The sequence below is a fragment of the Watersipora subatra genome, chromosome 6 (assembly GCF_963576615.1).
Source record: "Watersipora subatra chromosome 6, tzWatSuba1.1, whole genome shotgun sequence".
In the NCBI taxonomy this organism is placed as follows: Eukaryota; Metazoa; Bryozoa; class Gymnolaemata; order Cheilostomatida; family Watersiporidae; genus Watersipora; species Watersipora subatra.
The window spans coordinates 58,685,312-58,709,697 of NC_088713.1; the positions used below are offsets into that span (position 1 = coordinate 58,685,312).

At 35.5% G+C, this 24,386-nt stretch overlaps 1 protein-coding gene across 1 annotated transcript; it reads left to right on the forward strand.

Moving 5' to 3' along the window:
- The first annotated feature begins 5,068 nt into the window (after positions 1 to 5,068).
- Positions 5,069 to 22,735, forward strand: LOC137398403 (caspase-3-like). Its single transcript, XM_068084512.1, has 8 exons — positions 5,069 to 5,084; positions 7,321 to 7,454; positions 11,972 to 12,133; positions 17,139 to 17,306; positions 17,552 to 17,771; positions 18,319 to 18,468; positions 18,832 to 18,944; positions 22,607 to 22,735. Exons 1-8 carry the CDS (start codon positions 5,069 to 5,071, stop codon positions 22,733 to 22,735), a joined length of 1,092 nt encoding a protein of 363 aa, XP_067940613.1.
- The last annotated feature ends 1,651 nt before the right edge of the window (positions 22,736 to 24,386 follow it).

Below are 24,386 nucleotides of genomic sequence, written 5' to 3' on the forward strand. Positions count from 1 at the left end.
ATATATATATATATATATTTACATACATACATATTTAGGTATATACATATAAACATGTATGTAAATATATATATATAAATATGTACATGTATGTAAATATATACGTATATATATATGTATATATATATATATAAATATAGATATATATATATCTATATATATATATATATTTATATATATATAAATATATAAATATAGATATATATATATATATATAATTATATATATATATAATATATATATATATATATTATTTGAAAAATTATTGCGAAAAAAGTAAACTTTTAGTATTTGCGTTACAAATTTGTTTCGTGTGAAGCACTCCTCAGACGCAATTGTACTGAAATGAAAAACTTGTACTTTTCATTTCAGTACAATTGCGTCATATTGTGTTGTAAATAGCAAATTTACAACACTGTCGAGTCACAACATGACAGGAACCTAGGTTATTAAAATAGGTCAGATGAGCACTCCCTCCAGTGAGATATGTCATTATTCTTGCTAAGTGTGCCCATATAGAAATCTCATTTACATTTTTTCTCATTGAAATAATTACGTTCAGCAATTTCATTTAAATTGAAATTTTTTCAATATAACACTTTTATAGTTTTTTCTTCAATTGTAACTTTTTATAATTTTTCCAAAAAAAATTATTTTTAGTTTTTTATTTGAGGTAATGGTTTGCTCTGATTTACCTTGTGTATCATTGTATATACTTTACATAAGAAACCTCATCTACTTAAACAGGGAGAAGTCAAAGAACAACAAGTAAAATGAGCAACGAAGGCCACTCTGCTGAAGGTAAGTTATTCAAACAAGTGTCATATTGTACAAGTTCTAATTCAAACTGAAATCCGCAGTTTTGCAAAGAATTTGGCATGAACCCTTTGCAGTTCCGCAAAAAACCAACCACCTGTTGAAAAAACGTATAGATATATTTAAGTAAGAATATATAAAAATAGTGCCAACGCTTGTGCATACAGTGAACTGCACATTGTTAGGCTTTCTGTGTTCTGATTGCTATCGATAGTCTTGCCTCTTTTATATAATCAGAGGCCTTTTATATTTCAAACACCAGATAATACTTGCCGTGGGTTCATTGCAAATTCATGTCATGGTGCCGCGCCAATGCTGGGTAGATTTTACAAATAATGAAGTCTCAGAACTCTATAAAGGCAACCTTGTCAAGCACCTTCAGCAAAAACTCACCCTCCTGCTTATTATTTTGGCTAATCACCTGCTGCAGGTGATTAGCATATGTTGCCCTATGTTGGTAAAACTAGTTACCAGATCAAATTTTAGTTTTTTCACTCGCTGCTCCAGAGTTTTTAATCAATTGAGCTAATTTTCACAACAGACATGTATTACAAGACAAAGAATGTTCATATTTATTCTGAGTGATCAATGTAAAACCTAATCCTCAATAATCCCATTAAACTAGTTATGCAAGCAAAATGTTGAGTAAGTAGGCCAGGTATTTTGCTTGAATAACTAGCTAGCAAGAGTTACAGACTTATGAATGCAGTTATGCAATGCATGCAGCCATGGTTTCTGCTGGTAAAACTAGTTAAAAGATTTGCAAAATTTCTTATTATCTGAAAAATAGAAAACTATTTGCATAATAATAGTAGATGAAATGGGTTTCTGCAGGCAAAACTAGTCTCTGGGTAACTTAGACACTGCTTGTGCGTTATTGCTATAAATTTGCGCTTGAAATTGAGTCACACTGGTTATAATTTTAATGAAAATTGAAATAATAATTGTGGTGGTTGTACTCACTAGCCAAATGTACATATTCATAAGAAAGTAACCTACTTTATTAAATTACAAGATTGGTAATATATTTTGTGAATAATGTAAAAGGTAGTATCATAAAAATTAATAACAACTGATGATATTAACCAAGTACATAACATAACTACTTGGTTTGCTAATGCATGCTTCCCACATGTGATGATATTTAAAATTTTGACATGGCATAACACAATTAGTTTAATAAATTTACCATGATGTCTGCCTGCACTATCACTCAAATAGTAGGTGCAATAACCCTAAAATAAGAATATACAATCTGCATGTCCATATTGCAAATACTATATGCATTAAAAATAATAAAAAGCTGTTTAATGTCATCAAAGTCTCCATTGGCATGTAGTATTATTGCAACAGCTGGTTTGTCTTAGGTTGGATTGAATTGTGTTACAAAAATTTATTGTGGGCTAATCGATGTGCATCTACGTTGTAAGCGCCAATCGAGTATTGTTAAATTTTTTGTTGTTACATGTTAAACTGCTACAAAATAATGACCGCACAGATTGCAAAAGTTGATGCCTAGGACAGTGTGCAGACTTGAGTAATGCTGTTGTAATAAAATATTGTAGAGCAGGGCTCTTACTGATATTTTGATTGTGCCACCAGGTTAGTGGACGTCTTGTCAACTAAATAATGAATAAAAATTGTTCGCTCGATATAGAGAATATTCAAAAAACATGATATAAATTTGAACTCTCTGGCGCTGATTGTTGATGGCAGAGCGCTCTCTATCTCTCCGACACTCACTCTCACTGCATGGCTCATTCAAACATTGTGTTTTTCTTCCATGCTGCAGCTTGTCTTTTAGCGCACATCAACGGCTCATGGTACTTGCATGGGTCATATTTGCAGACTCACAAAATGTGATGTGGCAGTGTGGTATTGGCTTAAATTTTATATACTGTGACTATGTGGATATTTTTGTTATTTTTGGATAATAAAAACTTTTGAAAACATCTTGAATAGTTTTACCTGCAGGAACCATAGCTTCATGCATTGCATAACTGCACTCATAGCTCTGTAAGTGTTGCTAACTAGTTATTCCAGCCGAATACCTGGCCTGATTACTCAACATTTTGCTTGCATAACTAGTTTAATGGGATTATTGAGGATTAAGTTTTACTTTGACCATTCAAAATAAATATGAACATTCTTTGTCTTGTAATACATGTCTGTTGTGAAAATTAGCTCAGTTGATTGAAAACTCTGGGGCGGCGAGCGAAAAAACTAAAATTTGGTCTGATAACTAGTTTTACCAACATAGGGCAATGCTCCTGGTTGCTTATAAAAAAACTTTAAAACAGATGAAACCAGGAAAATATTTATTAAGAAAATGGAAATTACGAGTTTTTGTTGTTGTTGCTTCAGCTGAATAATAAGATTATAAGTTTTTCAGAGTTACCCAGTCATCTAGATTGTTTTTGCTATATGAATTCAATTATCTATTATAAAAAGTTTGAAAAATAACGCAAAAAATGATATTTTCAAGCAATGTCAAATTGTTTCAAAATACCTAAGTCTACTCACCTTGTCCACTTGTCTACTCACACTGCTGTCGGAGAAAAATCTGCGTAACGGCAGGTACTGAGAACGCTGTAAAACCTCTCACACACTACTGACAGTTTTACTGTATATGTACATGTATATATTGCTGCGTTGTGTATACATTTTGCATATATTAGGTCAAAGTTATATATAGGATTGGGATGTGTACATTTATATAATGTCCGTAAAATATGTATATCACACCGTCTGTAGCGTGAGAATATATGTATCAACCACTACCTTTAGCAGTGGTTGAACCTCATTGGTTGGTCAACCAGTGAGGTTCGACCAAGCTTGGTTGGTTGAACCTCACTGGTTGACCAACTAGTAAGGTTTAAACACCTTAGTAGAATCTTGACGGCTGGTTAACCTTTCGTGTTGACTAATGGTTGACCTTGTGGGTTAACAGCGGATTGCTCAAGTTCTAAGGAGAATTGTTGAGCCACCAAAAGTGGCATCTAAAAATAGCGTACTCACCAAAGTCAGTGACTGCAACGATCATTTAAGTTTTTGCACCTATACAGAAAAATCGGAAGTTTGATCACTGAGTTTGTTTGTAGAACAAAGCCTTGATTTATCATATGTTCATAAAAAATTAGAAAGTGTTTATTTTTCGGTAATTGCTGATCTAGCCAATAGAAAAATGATGTGTCGCAAAAGTCCTTTAATCAAAATTTTTCAACTTTTTTTACAAACCTACTCGTAGATGCTGCTTTTTTAAGCTGGTACTGCCCAGTTATTTTCGGTAGCAGATCAAACACTTGTTTGCTTAAAAAATTTGTAGCACAAACTGTGTCCAACAAAAATTGGATGAGCTTCCAACTTTCCAGGAACAAAGTAACTGGTAGAATGAATTTGGTTCAGGATCTGCGCAATAGTCCGGATTTTTTCAGCATCTCCCAAAATGTTGAGTGTTTCCCTGCCTTGCCGCAAAACAAAATCCTTAAGCTAAGGCTCAGTGGATTTAGGGTCGACTAAGTGATCTTGTAGGCTTTTCTTTATAGATGGCAGGTGAGCCAGTCTTGCTGCTTTCAATGCAGGCTTTTGACTATTTCATTTAGTTTGAGCTGGTTTGAGCTCTTTTATAGAGTTAGAGTTGGACAGAGAAGATTTGATTGTCTGTCTATTCCGTTTTTTACTGTTCCCCTCTTGCTGGCATGTTGGTGCAGAGATGCTAGTCAGATCAGTTTTATAGGTTGTGTTGATGCCGGTTTTACGCAAAACGTCGGTAGTAGTTCTGCGTGTCCACGAGTGCATTCAGCATACCAAACTCTTTTGACCTATTCTTCATAGATAGATGCCAACTCAGGATTTGTCTTTGGTTTCTAACGACCTTCTTTTTTTAATGAATGGAGGCCTTGGTACACCCAGTAACCAGTGCTATTTCTGTTGTCCTGCGCCATTTTTTGGAGTTGACCTTCAGATGTCTACACGATCTTTGCAGATGTGCCTTTTCACTGCATTTTCAACAAACAGGTGCTTCCTTTATTTGAAATGGGCTTGCTCTTGGAACCTTCTGAAAAAGTTGTTGGATTAGCTGGGAAAGCTGGTCCAAAACTTTGCACATTGCTGTTCTCACCTTACTGGGCAGTCTTTCTTCCACCATTCTGAAGGGGTCGCTAGTAGGCTGGCACTCTTTTACCTGTATTTGGAAGTAGTTGTTGCCAGCTTCTACAGATTCCATCGACGTGGGTATTGGCACATCCAAAAGATGGGATTCTTTAAGGGTATGCCAAATTAATTACAGAAGGCCTTATTCCTGTATTGTTGTGTTGTTCTGACCAGATCAAACAGGTTTCCATAAGCAAAACAAACCAGATTTTTAACCCTCATGGCAGGTTCTGGGTCTGTTGTCTTCTCACTATATCTCAGATAATTAAGTTGGCTTTGGGCCTGTTGGGTAGCCAGATCGAACCGGGCCTGTTATGCATCAAAAACAACATCAACGATTCAAGCCTTTTTACAATCTTTTTAATAGCTTTTTAGGGCTTTCATCAAAAATAGTAAACCATCGATTGCCCTCCAGCAGTTAGTGTTAAACATCATTGGAAACCTAGTAATGAAGTATTTAATATTCATAGTGCCGGCAAGCTGAGGAGCCTTAAACTGATGTGCTGAGTCTAGCATTAACGTCACTCATTCCATGTCCTCAACCAATTGGTCTGTGGCTGGGTCGGCACTATTCGCTTGCCTAATTGTCTTGTAGCCATAGTTCTTTTTTGAGTGAGAGTCTGTCAGAAGACAGATGTCTTTTGTGTCGCTCTGCTACTTAGGTTGTTTCTGCTTAAACTCATTCAGTGAGTTTGTTCCGTTTACAATTTTGACACAGAGCTAAAGATCAACTTATCCTATTGCGACAAATAATGTAAACGAATTGCCAGGCCACCTTTATTGGCTCGGCATCTAAACCTAGACAAAAAACACAGTATGTTTCTAGATCAGAATAATGGTTTTTGCTCTACTTGAATACCATACAAAAATGATTTGACCAGAAATTGCAAAGGAGCTATTTTGTCGTCCCTTGTTTGTTATATAGTCTACCAGTGGCTTGGGCTTTGCCTACTTTCGAGGTCACTTCTCGAATGATTCCAAATTAGGGCTGACCTGAGCCGAGTTGACCGTCCACTCTTCCAGCCGATTTGCTTTCACTACACAATTCAGATTGTAGTACCTGTAAAAACCTATTAATAGGTTGATGAGACCTTTTAACCTCTGTCACAAAACTTGCTGTCTACATTTCTTTAAAACCTATATAGAAAATTGTGATTTTTTGTTGTACCAAGTACTTTTATAGCTGTGCTATTCTTTTGCTTCTTTTTGCTTACTGATTTCAAATAATAATCTCAGCCTTTGGTTGTGGTTTTTAAGGAAATTATTGCAATGTATGCGTTAAAATTATTGAATAAAATGCCTACCTTTATAAAAAGGTTGTTAGCACAATGTCCTTGATAAATTTTTATGGAAGCTTTTTACCACCAGGAGCTCTTGCTGGGGTTGTCAAGATTCATGTCTTGTAATGACAAAGCTAAAAATACATACTTTAGTTGATTCCTTGTTGGGAAAAACATTTCAACAAACTGTTTAAATTGCTATAAAAACCAAAATAATGCTATTTACTTTGTTGACAAGTGTCTACCATTACCATAGCAGTCTCTAATAATAATAATTCATAATATTAATAATATTATACTAGATCGGAATGACGCTTATTATTTTATAACCGCTTTAAAGTTAGGATATATTTAGTGTTACTTTACAATGTTTTTATCCCCAAATAATGTTTTATTACAACTATTTTTGCCTATCAGTGCTTTGTAAAACTTGTTGATATTATTACTCTCCAACATTTATTACTATGTATTTCAATTTAACGATATAATTACCAAATATTATCTTATGATATTTCTATTGTTCGTTATCTTTTTGTAATATATATTACTGCATATTATTACTTAGTGATGTGTGTGATTACATATTATTAATTTTTAATAAAGTTTATTACATTTTATTACTTTATAGTAACTATTGATACATATTTTAGAAAGGTCGTTATTATATATATTGATGTTAAGATATTTACAACTGTAAATGACTATAGATTGACTCCCGTTTAAAATCAGCAGAGACTACCGCAATGTGGAAACGACATGGTCAATTTTCCCATCCAGTGGCGCATGCCCAAAAACTCTTACAAGCTCTCCTTGAGCAACACATGACTATTAACTCACGCAAATAGCTTATATAGTTAAACAATTTGCAAGCATCAAAAAATCTCAGCGACCCATTCAGCAGCGTCACCATCAGAACAAAGTCAACTAAAGATCTACCTAACACTAGCTGACCTTCTAACAAATTCATGTGCATCTAGTATTAGAAATTTCATCTGACTTGATTCAACCTCTGCTTTAAATAAAAGCTTCATCTCAATAAAAGTTAAGCTATTTTTTAATTTTTGATTTTTAGAGTCTGACAATGAGAGTGGACTGTCAGATTCAGTGGACTATTTAGATAGCACCAAACTTGAACTTGCCAAAATGGAGCTGCAACTAAAACCCTGCACAAGAAAATCAATCATAAACATGTACGACAGTGAAAAGGTTAGTATTAAGCTAGATTAACTTTATCGAATGCCACATCACCAAAGAATTAGGAAAAATATCCTTGTATATATCACAGTAACTGTTAATTCAATATTGTTCAAGTTTCCGGGCTACCTCGTATCTGTGTATAAAAGCAGTCTTTTTATCACTTGGTGTTTTGAAAATTATAATGCTATAAAAGGATTGTGTGCCTTTAGATCTTGCTTTTCTATGGAAAAAATTGGATTTCAGAGTAACTTGAACTTTCTCAAGACTAGTCAACAATGTTATGAAAATCAGTAAAAGAAAATATTAGCAAAGAGCTACTAGCTCATCAAGGCAACTTTTATAGATAATGGACAAGTAATAAGATCCAGAAAGTGGTTAAGTAGAGTTAAGTAAGAAAATGACTGCAGTCACATAACTCTCAAACATAACTCGTAGGGGTCAAGCATAAGCTCGATACAAGGCTACATATTATTTGTGAACACTAATAATTTGTAATGTACAAAACCTATAAATGGAAGCTGTATAAAATATCACAACGCAACACAGTCTTTTGATGGCATATGCTATCACACTGTCATTCAGTTTTATCGTGACCTTTGATCCCACTGAAGTGAGGATATGAACATCTAACTTTTGTAACATCTTGTTCTACTGCCATGCATTTTTTAGTATGGTATATTGACATATTGTGATGAGTGCAGCTGAGCGCCTACCGCAATATGTCACCATACATACTATACCTAAGCCAGCAAGCCAAGCAGAAAACAATAAACACACCTCAATAGTACAAGTCCAGCCAAATGTTTGACATCAGAGTGGGGCCAACAGGCAGAGTAACAGAGAACATAAATATAGTGTGTTGCTTGCGTAAAAACTTTAGAGTAGCTATGCTCGTCTCTTACACTGGTTCATTGGGCTCTGATTATCCTTATGCTATAAATATATCAAACAATTACCCTTTGGTTCCATTTTGGCATTTCTCCACAAGCGCTTATGTGACCCAAATACCATTAATACTTCAATGTGAATATTCAAAATCTCAGAATCTATCAAACTTAACAATTGATGAATGAGCATAATATGTTTACAAAACGCCTATAAACCTGATATAATCACAAGAGAAGTATATTTAGATTGCCTACAAAGTGATTTTAAACAGTTAGAATGAGTATTTAATTAATAGTGGTAAAGGAAATGTATATTAACAAAATAATATGTTTTTAAGGGGTTGTTCCAAACAATGTCTACATCAAACTGTAAAGTTCTATATGTCTATAAAACATTAAAAAATGTTGTATTTTTTGGTAATTGTTAATATAAACAATATAAAATGATGTCTCAAAAAAGCCATTGACCCAAATTTTTTAATTTCTCTTAACAAAGCATGTGTTTTTCTAAAGTGTTTTCTGCTTAACGCTGTTACAATGTCAGCTAAAGTTTCATTATTGTAGCAGTTCAACTTCAAAACCATTCCTTGTTGGAGCAATTATTTTCATTCATTTTAAAACATTTCTACTATCAATAATTATATTTTGCCAATACGATATTATTTTCTCACAGATCTTTGGTTATCAGGGCTTCACTTCTGGTTTGTATTATATTTCCTTTTATTAACTTTCAAGCCTTTGATGCTTTCATTAAAAGCAGCCGGCTGAACTAGCTGATTCAAAGCAAAAATAAGTACAGACCCTGCTTTTGAAGGACTGAAATTTACCCTGTTTGAAACAAACCAATGCAGAGAGTCGCAAGCAAGTAAAGACTAGGTCAGCTCCACCGCTTAGCTAACAAGAGCATGATAAAAAGGTTCGGTCAGGATAAATTCAGAGGCTGGTCCTGAGCCAGTTCTTTCCTACAAGTTATTGACTTCGATAAAGCTGGAGGGTCATCCCTGTGCCAGCCAGTTTCTACTAAACACATGATGTACGTACACCACTATTCTGCTAAGCAAAACAGGTCTCTAATAGATGCCCAAAACAATGGAAGTTTAATCAAAATAAAGTGATGTCATGGAATGCCGGTTGATAGAATTCGATTGCTCTTTTTTGAAGTAATTTAGGTGCCTCTCCGATTAAAAATAGTTAGAACCAAAGAAGCCATTGTGATGAGCTACATCAGCAACAATATTACTAGAAATTTCCCTGTCATACAGCCTGACCAAAGTGATATTGGAAAAAAGAAAGGGTACTGATGGTTGAGAAATGCAATATTAGCCAATATTAGAAGTAAAATGCACTGATATTATTAGAATAACCAACATTATTAATATAGTAATAATAGAAAACCAATGCACAATTTTGTTTACTTTTTAAAAAATCATAGCTAACAATATCAAGAAGTTGTAATATTTATATAGATTTTTAGAAAATCTATTTAAAAATGTGTTTGGTCATGACAAACAGCAAGAATGAAAGGAAAATATTATATGTTTATATCTCTCCCCCTGCAATAGGAGAAATGCAATATTGGAAGTAAAATGCACTGATATTATTAGAATAACCAATATTATTATTATAGTAATACAGTAATAATAGAAAACCAATGCACAATTTTGTTTACACTTCAAAACGTCATAGCTAACAATATCAATAAGTTGTGATATTTATATGGATTTTTAGAAAATCTATTTAACAAAACTATTTAGAAAAAATAATAACAGTAACATATTGCCCATAATGGATGTTGTTAGTGTGACTAAAAATTTCAATAATCATCCAAACTTGTAATTAAATATTGTAATAATCTCATAAGAATCGTTAGAAAAAAATTATCATCGTCATTTGCTTTACTTTCACTGCTTTGGACATCAGTTAGAATACCAAAGTACATGCACTCAAAAGTTTCCAAAATGTCAGTTACTTTGAAATCGGCAAAAAGAAACGATTTCTGTACTTCTACGTTAATTACAGGCACCTTCGACAATTCGACAATGTTATAGACTGGTGAAATGTTCACGTTCTTTTTTCGTGAAATGCGCACAACATAATGGTTCTATTCTCTGTCACTCGGCGTTTTGTTTGCCGGTCTTATTTTTGATAAAAGTAAGGCTTGGCCAGTTTTATTAAAGATTTTCAGACAAATTAATCTGTCTATTTTTGTATAACACTATCATTAGTGTTAGGAATAGGATTAGGAATATGTCTTCAATTTTCAAAGACTTGGTAACATATTCAAATAGGCTTATATGTGTTTTGTATTGTTATTATACATTACCGACTCTACAAAAAAATGGTTACATTTGTTGATGAGATTTCGCTACAAAGGTTTGCGACGTTGTTGATGAATAATTTTCCTAAGCTGTGTGTGTATGCATTTATCATAAAAACTCTCATACATTAACTCCGTTCGTTTGGTCGCGGGACTATTGTCATCAATGAAATATCGCTATTGAGATCATCAGGCTTAGATCTATGCAGCATACTGGGCATTTGAGTTGCATAAGTTGCTTTTTCAACGTTGAAACAAAAAATCTACAATGCCTTACCTCTTACTCTTTTTAGATTCCTAGATCAGTAGCCCTATGAACAAAAGAAACTTCTCTAAAAGGCGATATCTATTGCTTAGAATTAACCTACAAAGTTTTAATGTCTTATGAAACAACCTGGTAGAGCTTTCAATTTTTGTCATCATTCAAGATTTGAAACCACATTATATTTTTATAAATAAATTTAACAATGCGGCATAAGCTCATTGCACCCTCTGATATGTTTGCAACAGGTTGGGCAAATACTGCTGACATTAAAAAATACATAGAATACTACTGTTAGGCTCAAATTAATCTGGGAAAGCCAGAATGAAGTAGCAACACCAAGACAGTACACAAAGGGCCTGTCATGAGTCATTAAGATTCTATGCCAAACAATTGTCCGTTTGAATCCACCTTACTCTTTACATATCACAGATAAAGTATTGATAGATTGCCAGCCTAAACCGTTTTGTGTCCCTTGACATTGCCTGAGCAACAAATTGTGTTACAAAAAGAAGAAAGCTGCAAGCAGCCAGCCAGAAACCAGTGGCTGCTATATATGAAGTAGTTAGCAGCAATACCGTTATGCTTACAGAGCAGCTAAAGATGGGCAGCCAAGAGCTCAGGACTCCGCACAACATGTAGAATTCTCTTTAAAATTACATTGCACGGCGTCTTAGAAGCCTAAATAATCCTTAGAGTCAACCGAGCTGGTGTGCAATGGGCATACCAGCCGTCAGAGAGTTAGTCACATGACAAAGACACACTGACTCCCTTAGGGGTAAGAAAGACAGTAAGCTGTTTTCATCACTTGTGGTACTTGGCTGACTTGATGGCAACTGTCAAGAGGCTAGTGAAAAGTCATTATACGTGCTTAGTTGCTAAGCATGGTAGAACAACAACAGCTAGCAGAAGGCAAAGGCTGTCTGCCAGTTGACTTCAGTGAAAAGAAGTCAACTGGCAGAAATCAAAAGCTGTCTGCCAGTTGACTTCAGTGAAAAGAAGTCATAGACTTAGTTGACACCTTTTTGCTACTTTGAGTAGTAGCAAGTGGATGTTATAGCCATTTGATCGTTTTACCATATGGCAAGACACGCTCACCATCCTGGAAGTCATAACATACTGTGCTGCTACCTGGGACAATTCGAGCAGATCCCCACTGATCAAAGGACACTTTTTAGATCCATCTGGCTTCCAAGCTCTTTCAGCTGAAGAAGATGAGTCTGTTGGACACCAACCCCTATTATCAATAGACCAATAAGATGATGGAGAGATTGGAATTTGTGAAAAGCCGAGTTACTGTTTTTTGCTTAGAATGAGTGAGACCTGCTACTCCCCCAGCTGATGAGATCATATTAGGTTACATCCTACTCAACAACTAAGGACGCAATATGTTGGAATGGAGGCATTCTTGTCTCTAGCTTTCAGTGCGCTACACACACTTATATATGCCATTAGCTAAAATTCATTACTAATATATATTAATATATATATATATATATATATATATTATATATATATATAATATATCATATATATCATGCATAATAATAACATTAATAAAAGGTTCAGAACAGAAATGATGGACCACTGAGAACAGTTGCTAGAGACTGATAGCACAAACCCGACAACAAATGACAAGATGAAAAGGTAGAGCTAAAATGGGTTATAGCGTACTGGAGCTGCAACTGTGGAAAAAGAGAATTAACATTTCTTATACAAAGCCGATTATGCACATACTGTTGAAAACGAACTACAAAAAGAAGCTAGACATTCCTGTGCTTTATCACATTTCGGTCATTTAAGCTAAGCTATGTTTTAGCTAAGATGCCAGAAATGCAACTGTGCCTGCTTGCCTTAAAATAGGTAAGGATCAACTAAATCTAGTTAAAATCTCTGCTGGCCATGTTGATAGTCAGTAGCCAAACATGTCTACCTTAACCCTTACACTGTTCAGAGATTTTTAGTTCACTGAGTCACAGTTAACGCATCCTTCCCATAAAGCTCCACTTTGGAGGTTCACTCATAAAATAGCACTTCATGAGGTCCTTGTTGTCAGTCCATGTCCATTTCTCCATTTCATAGGCTTTGAACCAGTACCCCATTTTTCACTGGTATATATATCTTTATGAATATATATATATATATATATATATAAATATATATATATCTATATATATATATAATTGTTTCCTCACCCCGGTTAACCCGTATGGGTGATAATTTCTGCTCTAACTCGGGTCTCCTACCAGAGACCTGGCAGTTTGAGCACTCGCCTCAAGATCTTAGCTGTGCCCGAGTTGATTGCTGTCGGTATTTGGGAAAGCCACACTTTATGCGCCGGTGTTATTGCGTCCAGTGCCCCAGATTACTGGGATTACCGTTGTTCTTATATTCCAGCATTTTTCAATCTCCTCTCCAAGAGGGAGATATTTCTTTACTTTTTCTTTTTCTTTGCTGGCTATATTGTAGTCATTGGGTTATCCTATATCTATTATAGTAGCTCTCTTGTTCTCCTTGTCCACCACCAGTGACACTATATCTAGTTGGTTTGCTAGGACATGCTTGTCAGTCCGGATGTAGAAGTCCCAGAGAATCTTAGCGCGGTCATTTTCATTGACCTTACCAGGAGGTTCCCACCAGTGTTGTGGTTTATTAAGGCCATACTCATCACATAGACTTCTATACACAACACCTGCGACATGATTACGCCGCTCAGTGTATGCGCTTCCAATTAGCTGTTTGAATTCACTGATGATGTGTTAGATAGTCTCAGGTGCATCTTTGCACAGTCTGCATCTAGGATCGTCTCTAGTGTGATAGATTTTTGTTTGGAACTGCCTTGTTGGGAGCACTTGCTCCTGAGCTGCTATGATTAGCGACTCTGTATTGGCCGCTAGGTTTCCTTTGTTCAGCCACATATATGTCTGGTGAAGATTGCCAACTTTAGATACTTGTCGGTGGTAGGCACCATGACGAGGTTTTATGTGCCAGTCAATTTCCTCATCATCACTGCGAAGCTCCATTGTCTGAGCAGCTGATTGAAATTCAGCTAGCAACTTATCTGAAGTGGCCATGGAGGCTGCATAAGTTTTGATGCTTTGTTTTTCCTCCTTCACTGTCTGCTGTACACTTTTGAGTACCCTACCGCCATCTTTCCTATCAAGATACAATCTAGTAGTATCAGATTTTGGGTCGAGTGCTCCATGCATGGTCAGCAGTTTACGAGTTGCTATATCTGTTTCTTTGATGGCTTCCTCAGTCCACTTTATTGGGCCTGCTGGATACCTTATTACTGGCAGTGCATAGGTATTTATTGCCATGATTTGGTTCTTGGCATTGAGTTGGCTTCGTAAGACCTGCCGCAGGCGTTTCTTGTATTCAGTAATGGCTTTGTGACGTACCTCGGCTTCGTGGTTGATTTTGCTTTGCATAATCCCCAAGTACTTGTACCCTTCTTCTATATCTTTGAAGGTACCATTTGCCATTCTTAGGCCATCTGTGGGCACAGAATGGTCTTTCTTAAAAATTAGCCTTCCACATTTCTCAATACCGAAGGTCATTCCGATGTCCTTGCTGTATACCTGAGTGAGGTGTATTAGCGAATCAATGTCCCTTTCTTGGTTAGCGTACAGCTTGATGTCATCCATGTAGAAGAGGTGGTTTATCTTGGTGCCACTCTTAAACTGGTACCCATATTGAGTCTTCTCCAGCATATTGCTTAGAGAGTTTAGGCATATGCAGAAGGGCAGCAGTGATAAAGAGTCACCTTGATAGATGCCTCGCCTAATTTTTACACTCACCAGCTTTTTGCCATTAGCCTCCAGTTCCGTTTTCCATTTGGTCATTGACATTTTGATGAATGCCACAAGAGCAGGGTGAACATTGTACATACTGAGGCACTCAAGTATCCAACTTTGGGGAATTGAGTCATAGGCCTTTTTGTAGTCACTCCAAGCCACGGCAAGATTGGTATGCCTTCTCCTGCTATCTTGACAGACCGTCCGATCTACCAGTAACTGATGTTTAGCTCCTCGGGTGTTGCGCCCAATTCCTTTTTGAGCACTGGTCATATAGTGACTCATGTGCTCTTTCAGTTTGTCTGCAACTATTTCTGAGAGCAGTTTCCAGGTGATAGGCAAGCACGTTATTGGTCGATAGTTCTTGGGATTTGGCCCCTGCTTTGGATCTTTTATCAGAAGTACAGTTCGTCCTTTGGTCAGCCACTCCGGATGGTTGGCTCCATACATACATATATATATATATATATATATATATATATATATATATATATATATATATATATATATATATATATATATATATATATATATATATATGTATACATATATATATATAGATATTTATACATATATATATATATATATGTATATATATATGTATGTATCTACATATACATATATGTATATATAAAAAAAAAAAAAAAAATTGTTTCCTCACCCCGGATACCCCGTATGGGTGGTAAATTCTGCTCTAACTCGGGTCTCCTACCAGAGACCTGGGAGTTTGAGCACTCGTCTCAAGATCTTAGCTGTTCCCAATAGCGCACTTTTCTGCAACTCACCTGAGTTGATTGTTGTTGGTATTTGGGCAAGCCACATTTTATGCGCCGGTGTTATTGCGCCCAGTGCCCCAATCACTACTGGGATTACGGTTGTTCTTACATTCCAGCATTTTTCAATTTCTTCTCCAAGAGGGAGATATTTCTCTACCTTTTCTTTTTCTTTGCTGGCTATATTGTAGTCATTGGGTACTGCTATATCTATTATAGTAGCCCTCTTGTTCTCCTTGTCTACCACCACTATATCTGGTTGGTTTGCTAGGACATGCTTGTCAGTTCGGATGTAGAAGTCCCAGAGGATCTTAGCGCGGTCATTTTCATTGACCTTACCAGGAGCTTCCCACCAGTGTTGTGGTTTATTTAGGCCATACTCATCACATAGACTTCTATACACAATACCTGCGACATGATTATGCCGCTCAGTGTATGCGTTCCCTGCTAGCTGTCTGCATCCACTGATGATGTGTTGGATGGTCTCAGGTGCATCTTTGCACAGTCTGCATCTAGGATCGTCTCTAGTGTGATAGATTTTCGTTTGGAGTTGCCTTGTTGGGAGCACTTGCTCCTGGGCTGCCATGATTAGCGACTCTGTATTGGCCGTTAGGTTTCCTTTGTTCAGCCACATATATGTCTGGTGAAGATCGCCAACCTTAGATATTTGTTGGTGGTAAGCACCATGAAGAGGCTTCGTATGCCAGTCAATTTCCTCATCATCAGGGCATAGGTCCGTTGTGAGAGCAGCCGATTGAAATTCAGCTAGCAAATTATCTGAGATGGCCATGGAGGCTGCATATGCTTTGATGCTTCGCTCCTCCTCTTTCACTGTCTGCTGTACACTTTTGAGTCCCCTACCGCCATCTTTCCTATCAAGATACAATCTAATAGTATCAGATTTATAGATTTATTTATCAGATTTAGTATATATATATATATATATATATATATATATATATATATATATAGTTGGTGGCTGAAACTCAGGGTGTTTATTGCTTGACTGTCTTGTGGAGAGTAAATGAAGCTGGCAGTTTCCTTTCTAAAAAGGTTTAAGTATCTCTCAATACAACAACTGCTGTACTCCTTTTCATTACAATATGACCACACCATCATGCAACGTCATAATGAATTACGATAAAACTTTCATGCACTCTCACAGTGATGGGCAATAATACCGCTATGCAGTCCTATAGTCACGCATAGTCACACTGCGGGGCAGTCTCACAAGAACATAAGATCACACTGCCATGCTGCTTCATAGTGATGGATGACTATCCTATCATGATGCCCTAAAGCGACAGATAGTTACACTTTAACACAGTCCCGTAGTGACATATGATTACACTATCATTCAGTCCCCTATAATTACAGACTGCTTAGCATAGACCTACATAACAAGTAAGCTTTTTTCAACATATTTTTTTCCATACAAAAGGAAAGTGCCAATAATTCATCATGCCCTTCTGAAATAGTAAAAATAGGATACATTTTTACTATTTCCTATTTTTAATTGAGGTAAAAACCCATTATCATAGCATGTTATCACATTATTAAGCATGGTTTTCACACACTTGAAATAAGCAATATTTTATTTAGGCAACATAGTTGCTAATGACACTTGTTTAAAATGGTTAAAATAATTATGTTGCAGGTCTACCAAATGACCTCCCCCATACGAGGGCGATGTTTAGTAATAAACATCTTGAAAGTCAAAGGTGTCAAAAATAGGCCAGGTTCCGAAATAGATACTGAAAACATCTGTCGTCTCTTCGAAGAGCTCAAGTTTGATGTGAATCTCCGGGAAAACACTACTTCAAAGGTTTGATTCATAGTTTTGGCTCATAATCTTTACCTGTTTTATTATGCTTACAATATAAATAATCGCTTGTCACACTTATCTTCTATCTAACAAACATCTTACATGAAATGTTACTTTCTGTAAATACAAAACAAGAACCCTTGACCGCAAAGAAACATTCTAAAGGGTAAATACAACTAGCAAAAACACAACTGGTTTTTTGTAAAATGGAGAGGAGCTTCTAAGAGAAAAAACACTTGTTGCAGAAGATGATAGAGGTTACAGAGAAAGAAACAAGCAAAGTTGAACATGAGAAATATGGCATGTTTGTACTCGTTGTTATGACACACGGAAACCAAACACACTTGCAAGGAGGTGATGGTAACACCATAGAGCGAGCAGAGCTGTTGAATCTACTATCAGCTAAAAAGTTTCCTCAGATGAAAGGAAAACCCAAACTTGTGATATTTCAAACTTGTGCTGGAGGTAATGTTAATATTTATAGTCTCCAACTTTATTTCAGTACTTTCAGAGCTTTTTATAGTTTGTATTTGAATATTAATAAAATCTCTCAACATTTTCTTATTAAAATCAAGCACTAACAAACCATCACATTTAGCTAATAAAATAAATATAATTCATGCTACTTACAAGTTTTTTAAAAACGTTTTTTAAAGTTTTCAATTCTGAAAAAATGGGACAATATTTGGAAAATCTGAGAAGCACAGATTTCCAAAATTAGCCGGCATTTTTTTAGAAAGTAGGCCTATATAATTTGTGTAGTAGCACTAGTAACATTGAAGCATCAAAAACACTAAAAGAGGTGGTCTTAAACTTTTAACATAGCAACAATAAACAATAAACATTAACGAATAAAACTAAAAACAGTACTTTCTTAGTCACAAAATGTGCTTTGGCACCAAACCTTATAAACCTCTTGTCAAACTAAATGGTGGCGTAGTCAATAACTGACTATCTTATGTATTTTTATATTTAAGTATTATCAAATGAAGTCACAGTGTATTGGCTACAGGTAATACCGATTCACTTACAAGTCATGATGAACCTTCAGAACAATTATCTGTCGATTTGCCGTCACACTCGGCTGCTGTTGATGCACTTTCTGATGAGTGGAAATACGGTCTACGAGATGATTTCTTCATTTTAATGCCCAGCCCTGATGGTAAGTCTTTGCTTTTCTGCAATTGAAAAAACCAATGATCTAAGAAATATTTTAGCAAAACGTTTTAAAAAAGCAGTCTTGCATCTGCATATGCCTGCACATTAGTAATACTATTAAATATAAAATTATCCATTTGCTCCTCATTTATCATATTTTGTGAGAAATATGGAAGTACAAACTATGACTCCTTCATTGGCTAAATCTTTTAAATTGTTTGTTCTGAAAAAAGAAAAGTGTACTAATTGATATCCTAATACTTGCTACATGCCTTTAAATACTTATGACCCTCACCTTGAAACAAAAATAATTTATTGATACCAATAAGTTAAATTTGAGATGATTAGTTCACAAAATATTTTGCAGATTTCAGTGCTCCCAGATATGAAAATTATGGATCACCTTTTATAAGGGCAATTGTAGAGACATTTTACAAACACAGTTGTCATCGTGATGTGGAAACGCTATTTAAAGATCAGGTACTTGATTATTTCTAGCATAAGTATGAGTTTTAAACACTTGAAATAGTTTTAACTCACAGTGCACCCTCAGGATACGATTACCTTGATATACAATTTTTTCACCTTTCCAAGTTGAACATGGTGAGATTTTCAACTCATCATACAGATTTTATTTCATCATACGAATTAAAGAAAATTTTTGTCTGAGTTCAAGTTTTGCAGTTGGTTTGCTTATTGCGTACGTCGAAATAACAAAAAAGCCGAAATGTGGTTTGCCGAAAACAATTCACAATGGTTGGAAGAGACACGATAACCGACATCTCTTAGATCAGCATTCCATATAGGAAATTTGGTTAAAAGTACACAAGCAAGAGCAAATATTCATTTTTTAGCATTATACTCCCTTTTACTATCAAATTCTATTATGCATTCGTATGTAACTACAAGTATCAATAATTAATTCATTTGCTATAAAATCTGACACGGATACAAACGTTGCAAGACAAAGGAAAAATGATTTCCATGACAACAAAATTAGAGGTCAAAAATAAATGGAAAAAAGGGCTCGTATTGTTAATAGGCCTACTGTCAAGGAAAGTAGTTGCTACCAATCAACAGTTGCAGTTATTATTTAAGACAGAAATCCGTGGAAGCAAGCGCAAGGAAGAGCTTATGACTGACGACTTGAAAGAGTTGGGGGCCATGCACAAAATCAGCATTTAAGAGGGGCAACCATTTAGTGGTGGTGAGGAAGTAAAAGACACAGAAAAACCTACATCGCCAAAATTTTTTAAGCAAATAAATTACTGATGTAGACTGGTATATAAAAACAACACTGTACAATGTATGTGTAATGTATATCATTAATTTTGCTTCTTTGTGTTGCGCGTTTTTCATGTTTTATACATTTTATTTTATGTTATATTTTGTTTCATGTTTTGATTATTTCATTTTGTTTTTATGTTTCATTTTTTGTTTAATCATGACTTTGCAAGCGGGCCTGTTTTCGTCTACGTAATCACAAATCATTGTAGTTATGTAACTCATATATAATAAAGGTATTCAAGATAGTTGACGCATCCACATTACCTTCTAGAACTTGCTTGAGCCCTGCCCTTTAGAGTATAAATACGTAAAAGCTTCTGTATGTATGGCTACATCGAATTTTGTGAACAGTTCATGCAAGACAAACTACTGTACAACCTTCTCTGGATCCTTTTACAAGTTTTAGCTAGCCAGCAATTTTCTGCATTGCACCAGCATTTACTGTGCACCACCAAACATCATCATCAATAAGTGATCAAGTTGGCTATCTTCTACATTGCACCAAGTTAGCTTGTTTCTTATAGCACTCTCTGCACCAGCAGAAAAGCTGTGTCTTTCTAAAAATTTCTGCTTTTTAGGACTCATAAGTGGTAAACTTTTTCTTTTAAAACCAGTTAAAAAAATTGGACAGGTTTAGCCAACTTTTGTTAGCCTGCTAAAAATATCCATATAATCATGTATAAAATTTATTTCTAAGTGTAAAGTAACATAATTAGCATTGATACATTTTTGCCTCCTCTCTGCTCTACTTTCTACATGTACCAGCTCAAGTCAAACTACTCCAAAGGTATGTACGCCCTGTATAGTAAATGAAATATCGATGGCGATTAAATGGTCAAGTGTGCAAGAGGCCACTTTCGATGATTGTATCGCTTGACCTTTTTTGTTGAATTAGGTCGAAAGAGGTTTTAACCAGACAAGCTAAGTGTGAAAGTGAAGACAGAAACTGATAAAGAATAAAATTTTCATGACAAAAAGTTGAAATTCAGTAAAATATTTAAAAATACATACTAAAGCTTAGTTTAAAGTGTTTGTATAGTAAGCTAAACTTATTTGAAGTGATTTCAAGTTTATGTTATACGTATGTCTTGAAGGTAAGAACTGCTTACCATACGTACTGCATTTGGTACACACATTAAAATGTTGCAGTTTATTGCAGATCATATAGCCATAAAAATACACTAAATATAATACAGTTATTGTAGGTAGTTATAGTTACTAAAGTTAACATGCTATTTTGTTACTAATTTTTAATATGCACACATGTTTATAAAATTATGACAATTTTTGCCAGTGAATAATTTTTTCCATTGTATCATTACAATGGTCTCTATACCCTTTCATACAGATTTTTCACCATACGACGCCAACTTTGAAACGGATCAACATTGTATTTTTAGAGTGCACTGTACTTGATTGTGATCAATTTCGACTATAATATGCATATGAACAGTCAATAAACATTTGAAGTCACTAGCTACTGAGCTCTATGCTTTATCAATAGCAAATTAAATCAAGTGATATATATGTAAAACAAGCTTTTAATAACCAGAACTGAAAACAACAATCACAAATATTGTGCTTGTTAAAAAGGAAATCGAGATTTTGACGAGTCTGGTGATTCAATTCTGCTGGAATGCAAATGCTTCGTCAGTGACCCCAACTCTCATGAGGCTTCAAAAAATCAAATGGTTATTATCTGATAATATAATTGTACCGTAAGTATATTAAAAAAAATAGCAAAAGAAATGTTGCAGGAGTGGCTAATCTGTATTTTCTGAAAAGTTGCTCGCCTTGTACAATTTTTTTTGCAGTAGGCTTCGTTTCGTTTGCTCGGGGTCATGTTGGTACCTGTTCGACATCTGCTCACCCAGTTTGAGCCTATTCGACTGATCCATCTTTTGAGTAAGATCATATCTCATTTTTTGTAACAATTGATATTGATCTCTGGTAGGCCCAAAGGGCTCTTGTCTCTGAGACCTCAGCTTTCTAGTTTTTAACAGTTGCTCCAACTTTAATTATCCACTTAGTTCATTAGTGTCTTGCCTGGTTGGGGCATGTTGAGCACTTCATGCAAAACTTTAACGACTCCACAGATGCGATCATCTGATGCTTCCTGAATCAAGCTTTTTCTGAAGGAAACAACTTCGTTGCATTTGCCCATTGCTTTCAAAGCCACAAACAGAGGACTACTATTATCCTCACCAACTCTTGGCTGTTCTTTTTGTTTAGGCACCGTCCTAGTCCTGTAGCTGTTTTATCTATTTGGTCAAATTTTTATCTGCGAACATAAGTTGAACAACTGCATCTCCTTCTGTGACATTCAATTGCTCCAGTCATCCTGAACAGTTATCAACTCAGCTGTGCAGGATGTTTGTCCGGCTGATGCCAATGTGGCCAGCCAGTCTTGCTTGCACTACGTTCTGTTGTTGTTAATGAACTTTTTAAATCATCAAAAAACCTGATTTTTAACCATGGATAGGCCAGATAAAGCCATATACTTAACCAAACTACATAGACAATTATTTAAGAAATAAATCTAAATTAAATTTATGGCGAATAATAAAACAGCTTCCACCGTGTATCTTCAAAACCATTTCATTTGAGCCAGTCCACTGCTTCACAATTTTTGAGAAGGAATCTTTGTAATTGTACTTCATCTGTATATAAAGATGCTTATAAAAAAATTATGGCACTCTGACTCAAAAATCAGAAACACGTGAAGGTGATAAACGCTTCTGCTAGCAAGTAAAGTCTATCTTGTGTGTCAATGCTATTTTCTTGATTTAGATATTTAAAACATATATTTTATGAATCTGGCATGTTGTACTGTCACTTTGAATTTTACCTTTTAGATATACAAAAAAATAAAGTTGAATTGCCAAAGGCCTGAAGTACCGATGCAGACACCTACAATAATAACTTGGCCAACACCAAAAAAGAAACTTTACCTCTTTCCTGGCTACAATCCACCAGAGAAGTGACCCATGTTTCTATCTACAGTAAAGCGGCATCTAAGTGCAGCAGACCTGGACTCATTATAAACTAAAGTAAACTTGTACTACTGACACAATGAACACTTGGAAAAGTTTCTAGTATGCTTATGTTTGCCACGGTTTCTTTTCACACAGTTTTGACGAGAGTATTTATTTTATTAAACAACTAGTTTAAGCACGTTTTGGGTGTTGTTTGTATTTGTATTTGTTTGTATTGTTTGTATATAGTTGTTTGTATTTGTACGCGTGCATTTAAAATTTTGCAATTCTTCCAAGCTGATTTTGGAAGATAAGATGTTTTTTATTCTTTATTAATGGTTAAAAGTTTGATCAGTTTGATTGAAGTTCAATAAAATCTCACCTAATCTGCAAATTATTACCATGTTTACAGCAATGCAAGCTTGATCAGACAATCTAACAACAACAATGATGAAACAAAATTCAATGTATATATATTATATATATAAATATATATATAAATATATATATAAATATATGTATATATACATATATATATGTATATATATACATATACTGTATATATATATTCATATATATATATATATATATATATATATATATACATATAGGTGTGACTCCTTATCACCGCTGCTCTTCTGCATATGCCTAAACCCTCTAAGCAATATGCTGGAGGAGACTCGATATAAGTACCAGTTTAAGAGTGGCACCAAGATAAACCACCTCTTCTACATGGATGACATCAAGCTGTACGCTAACAAAGAAAGGGAAATTGATTCACTAATACACCTCACTCAGGTATACAGCAAGGACCTTCGAATGACCTTCGGTATTGAGAAATGTGGAAAGCTAATTCTTAAGAAAGGCCATTCTATGCTCACAGATGGCCTAAGAATGCCAAATGGTACTATCAAAGATATAGAAGAAGGGTACAAGTACTTGGGGATTATGCAAAGCAACATCAACCACAAAGCCGAGGTACGTCACAAAGCCATTACCGAATACAAGAAACGCCTTCGGCAGGTCTTACGGAGCCAGCTCAATGCCAAGAACCAAGTCATGGCAATAAATACCTACGCACTGCCAGTAATAAGATATCCAGCAGGCATAATAAATTGGACAGAGAAAGCCATCAAAGAAACAGATATAGCAACTCGTAAACTGCTGACCATGCATGGAGCACTCGACCCAAAATCTGATACTACTAGATTGTATCTTGATAGGAAAGATGGCGGTAGGGGACTCAAAAGTGTACAGCAGACAGTGAAAAAGGAGGAGCAAAGCATCAAAGCATATGCAGCCTCCATGGCCACTTCAGAAAAGTTGCTAGCTGAATTTCAATCGGCTGCTCTTACAACGGACCTACGCCCTGATGATGAGGAAATTGACTGGCACACGAAACCTCTTTATGGTGCTTACTACCAACAAATATCTAAGGTTGGCAATCTTCACCAGACATATGTGTGGCTGAACAAAGGAAACCTAGCGGCCAATACAGAGGCACTAATTATGGCAGCCCAGGAGCAAGTGCTCCCAACAAGGCAACTCCAAACAAAAATCTATCACACTAGAGACGATTCTAGATGCAGACTGTGCAAAGATGCACCTGAGACCATCCAACACATCATCAGTGGATGCAAGCAGCTAGCAGGAAACGCGT

Coding starts and splice junctions, on each gene's coding strand:
- LOC137398403 (XM_068084512.1), top strand. Junction 17,772..18,318: donor ATTTCAAACTTGTGCTGGAG/GTAATGTTAATA, acceptor TATTGGCTACAG/GTAATACCGATTCACTTACA. Junction 18,945..22,606: donor AAACGCTATTTAAAGATCAG/GTACTTGATTAT, acceptor TTTACCTTTTAG/ATATACAAAAAAATAAAGTT.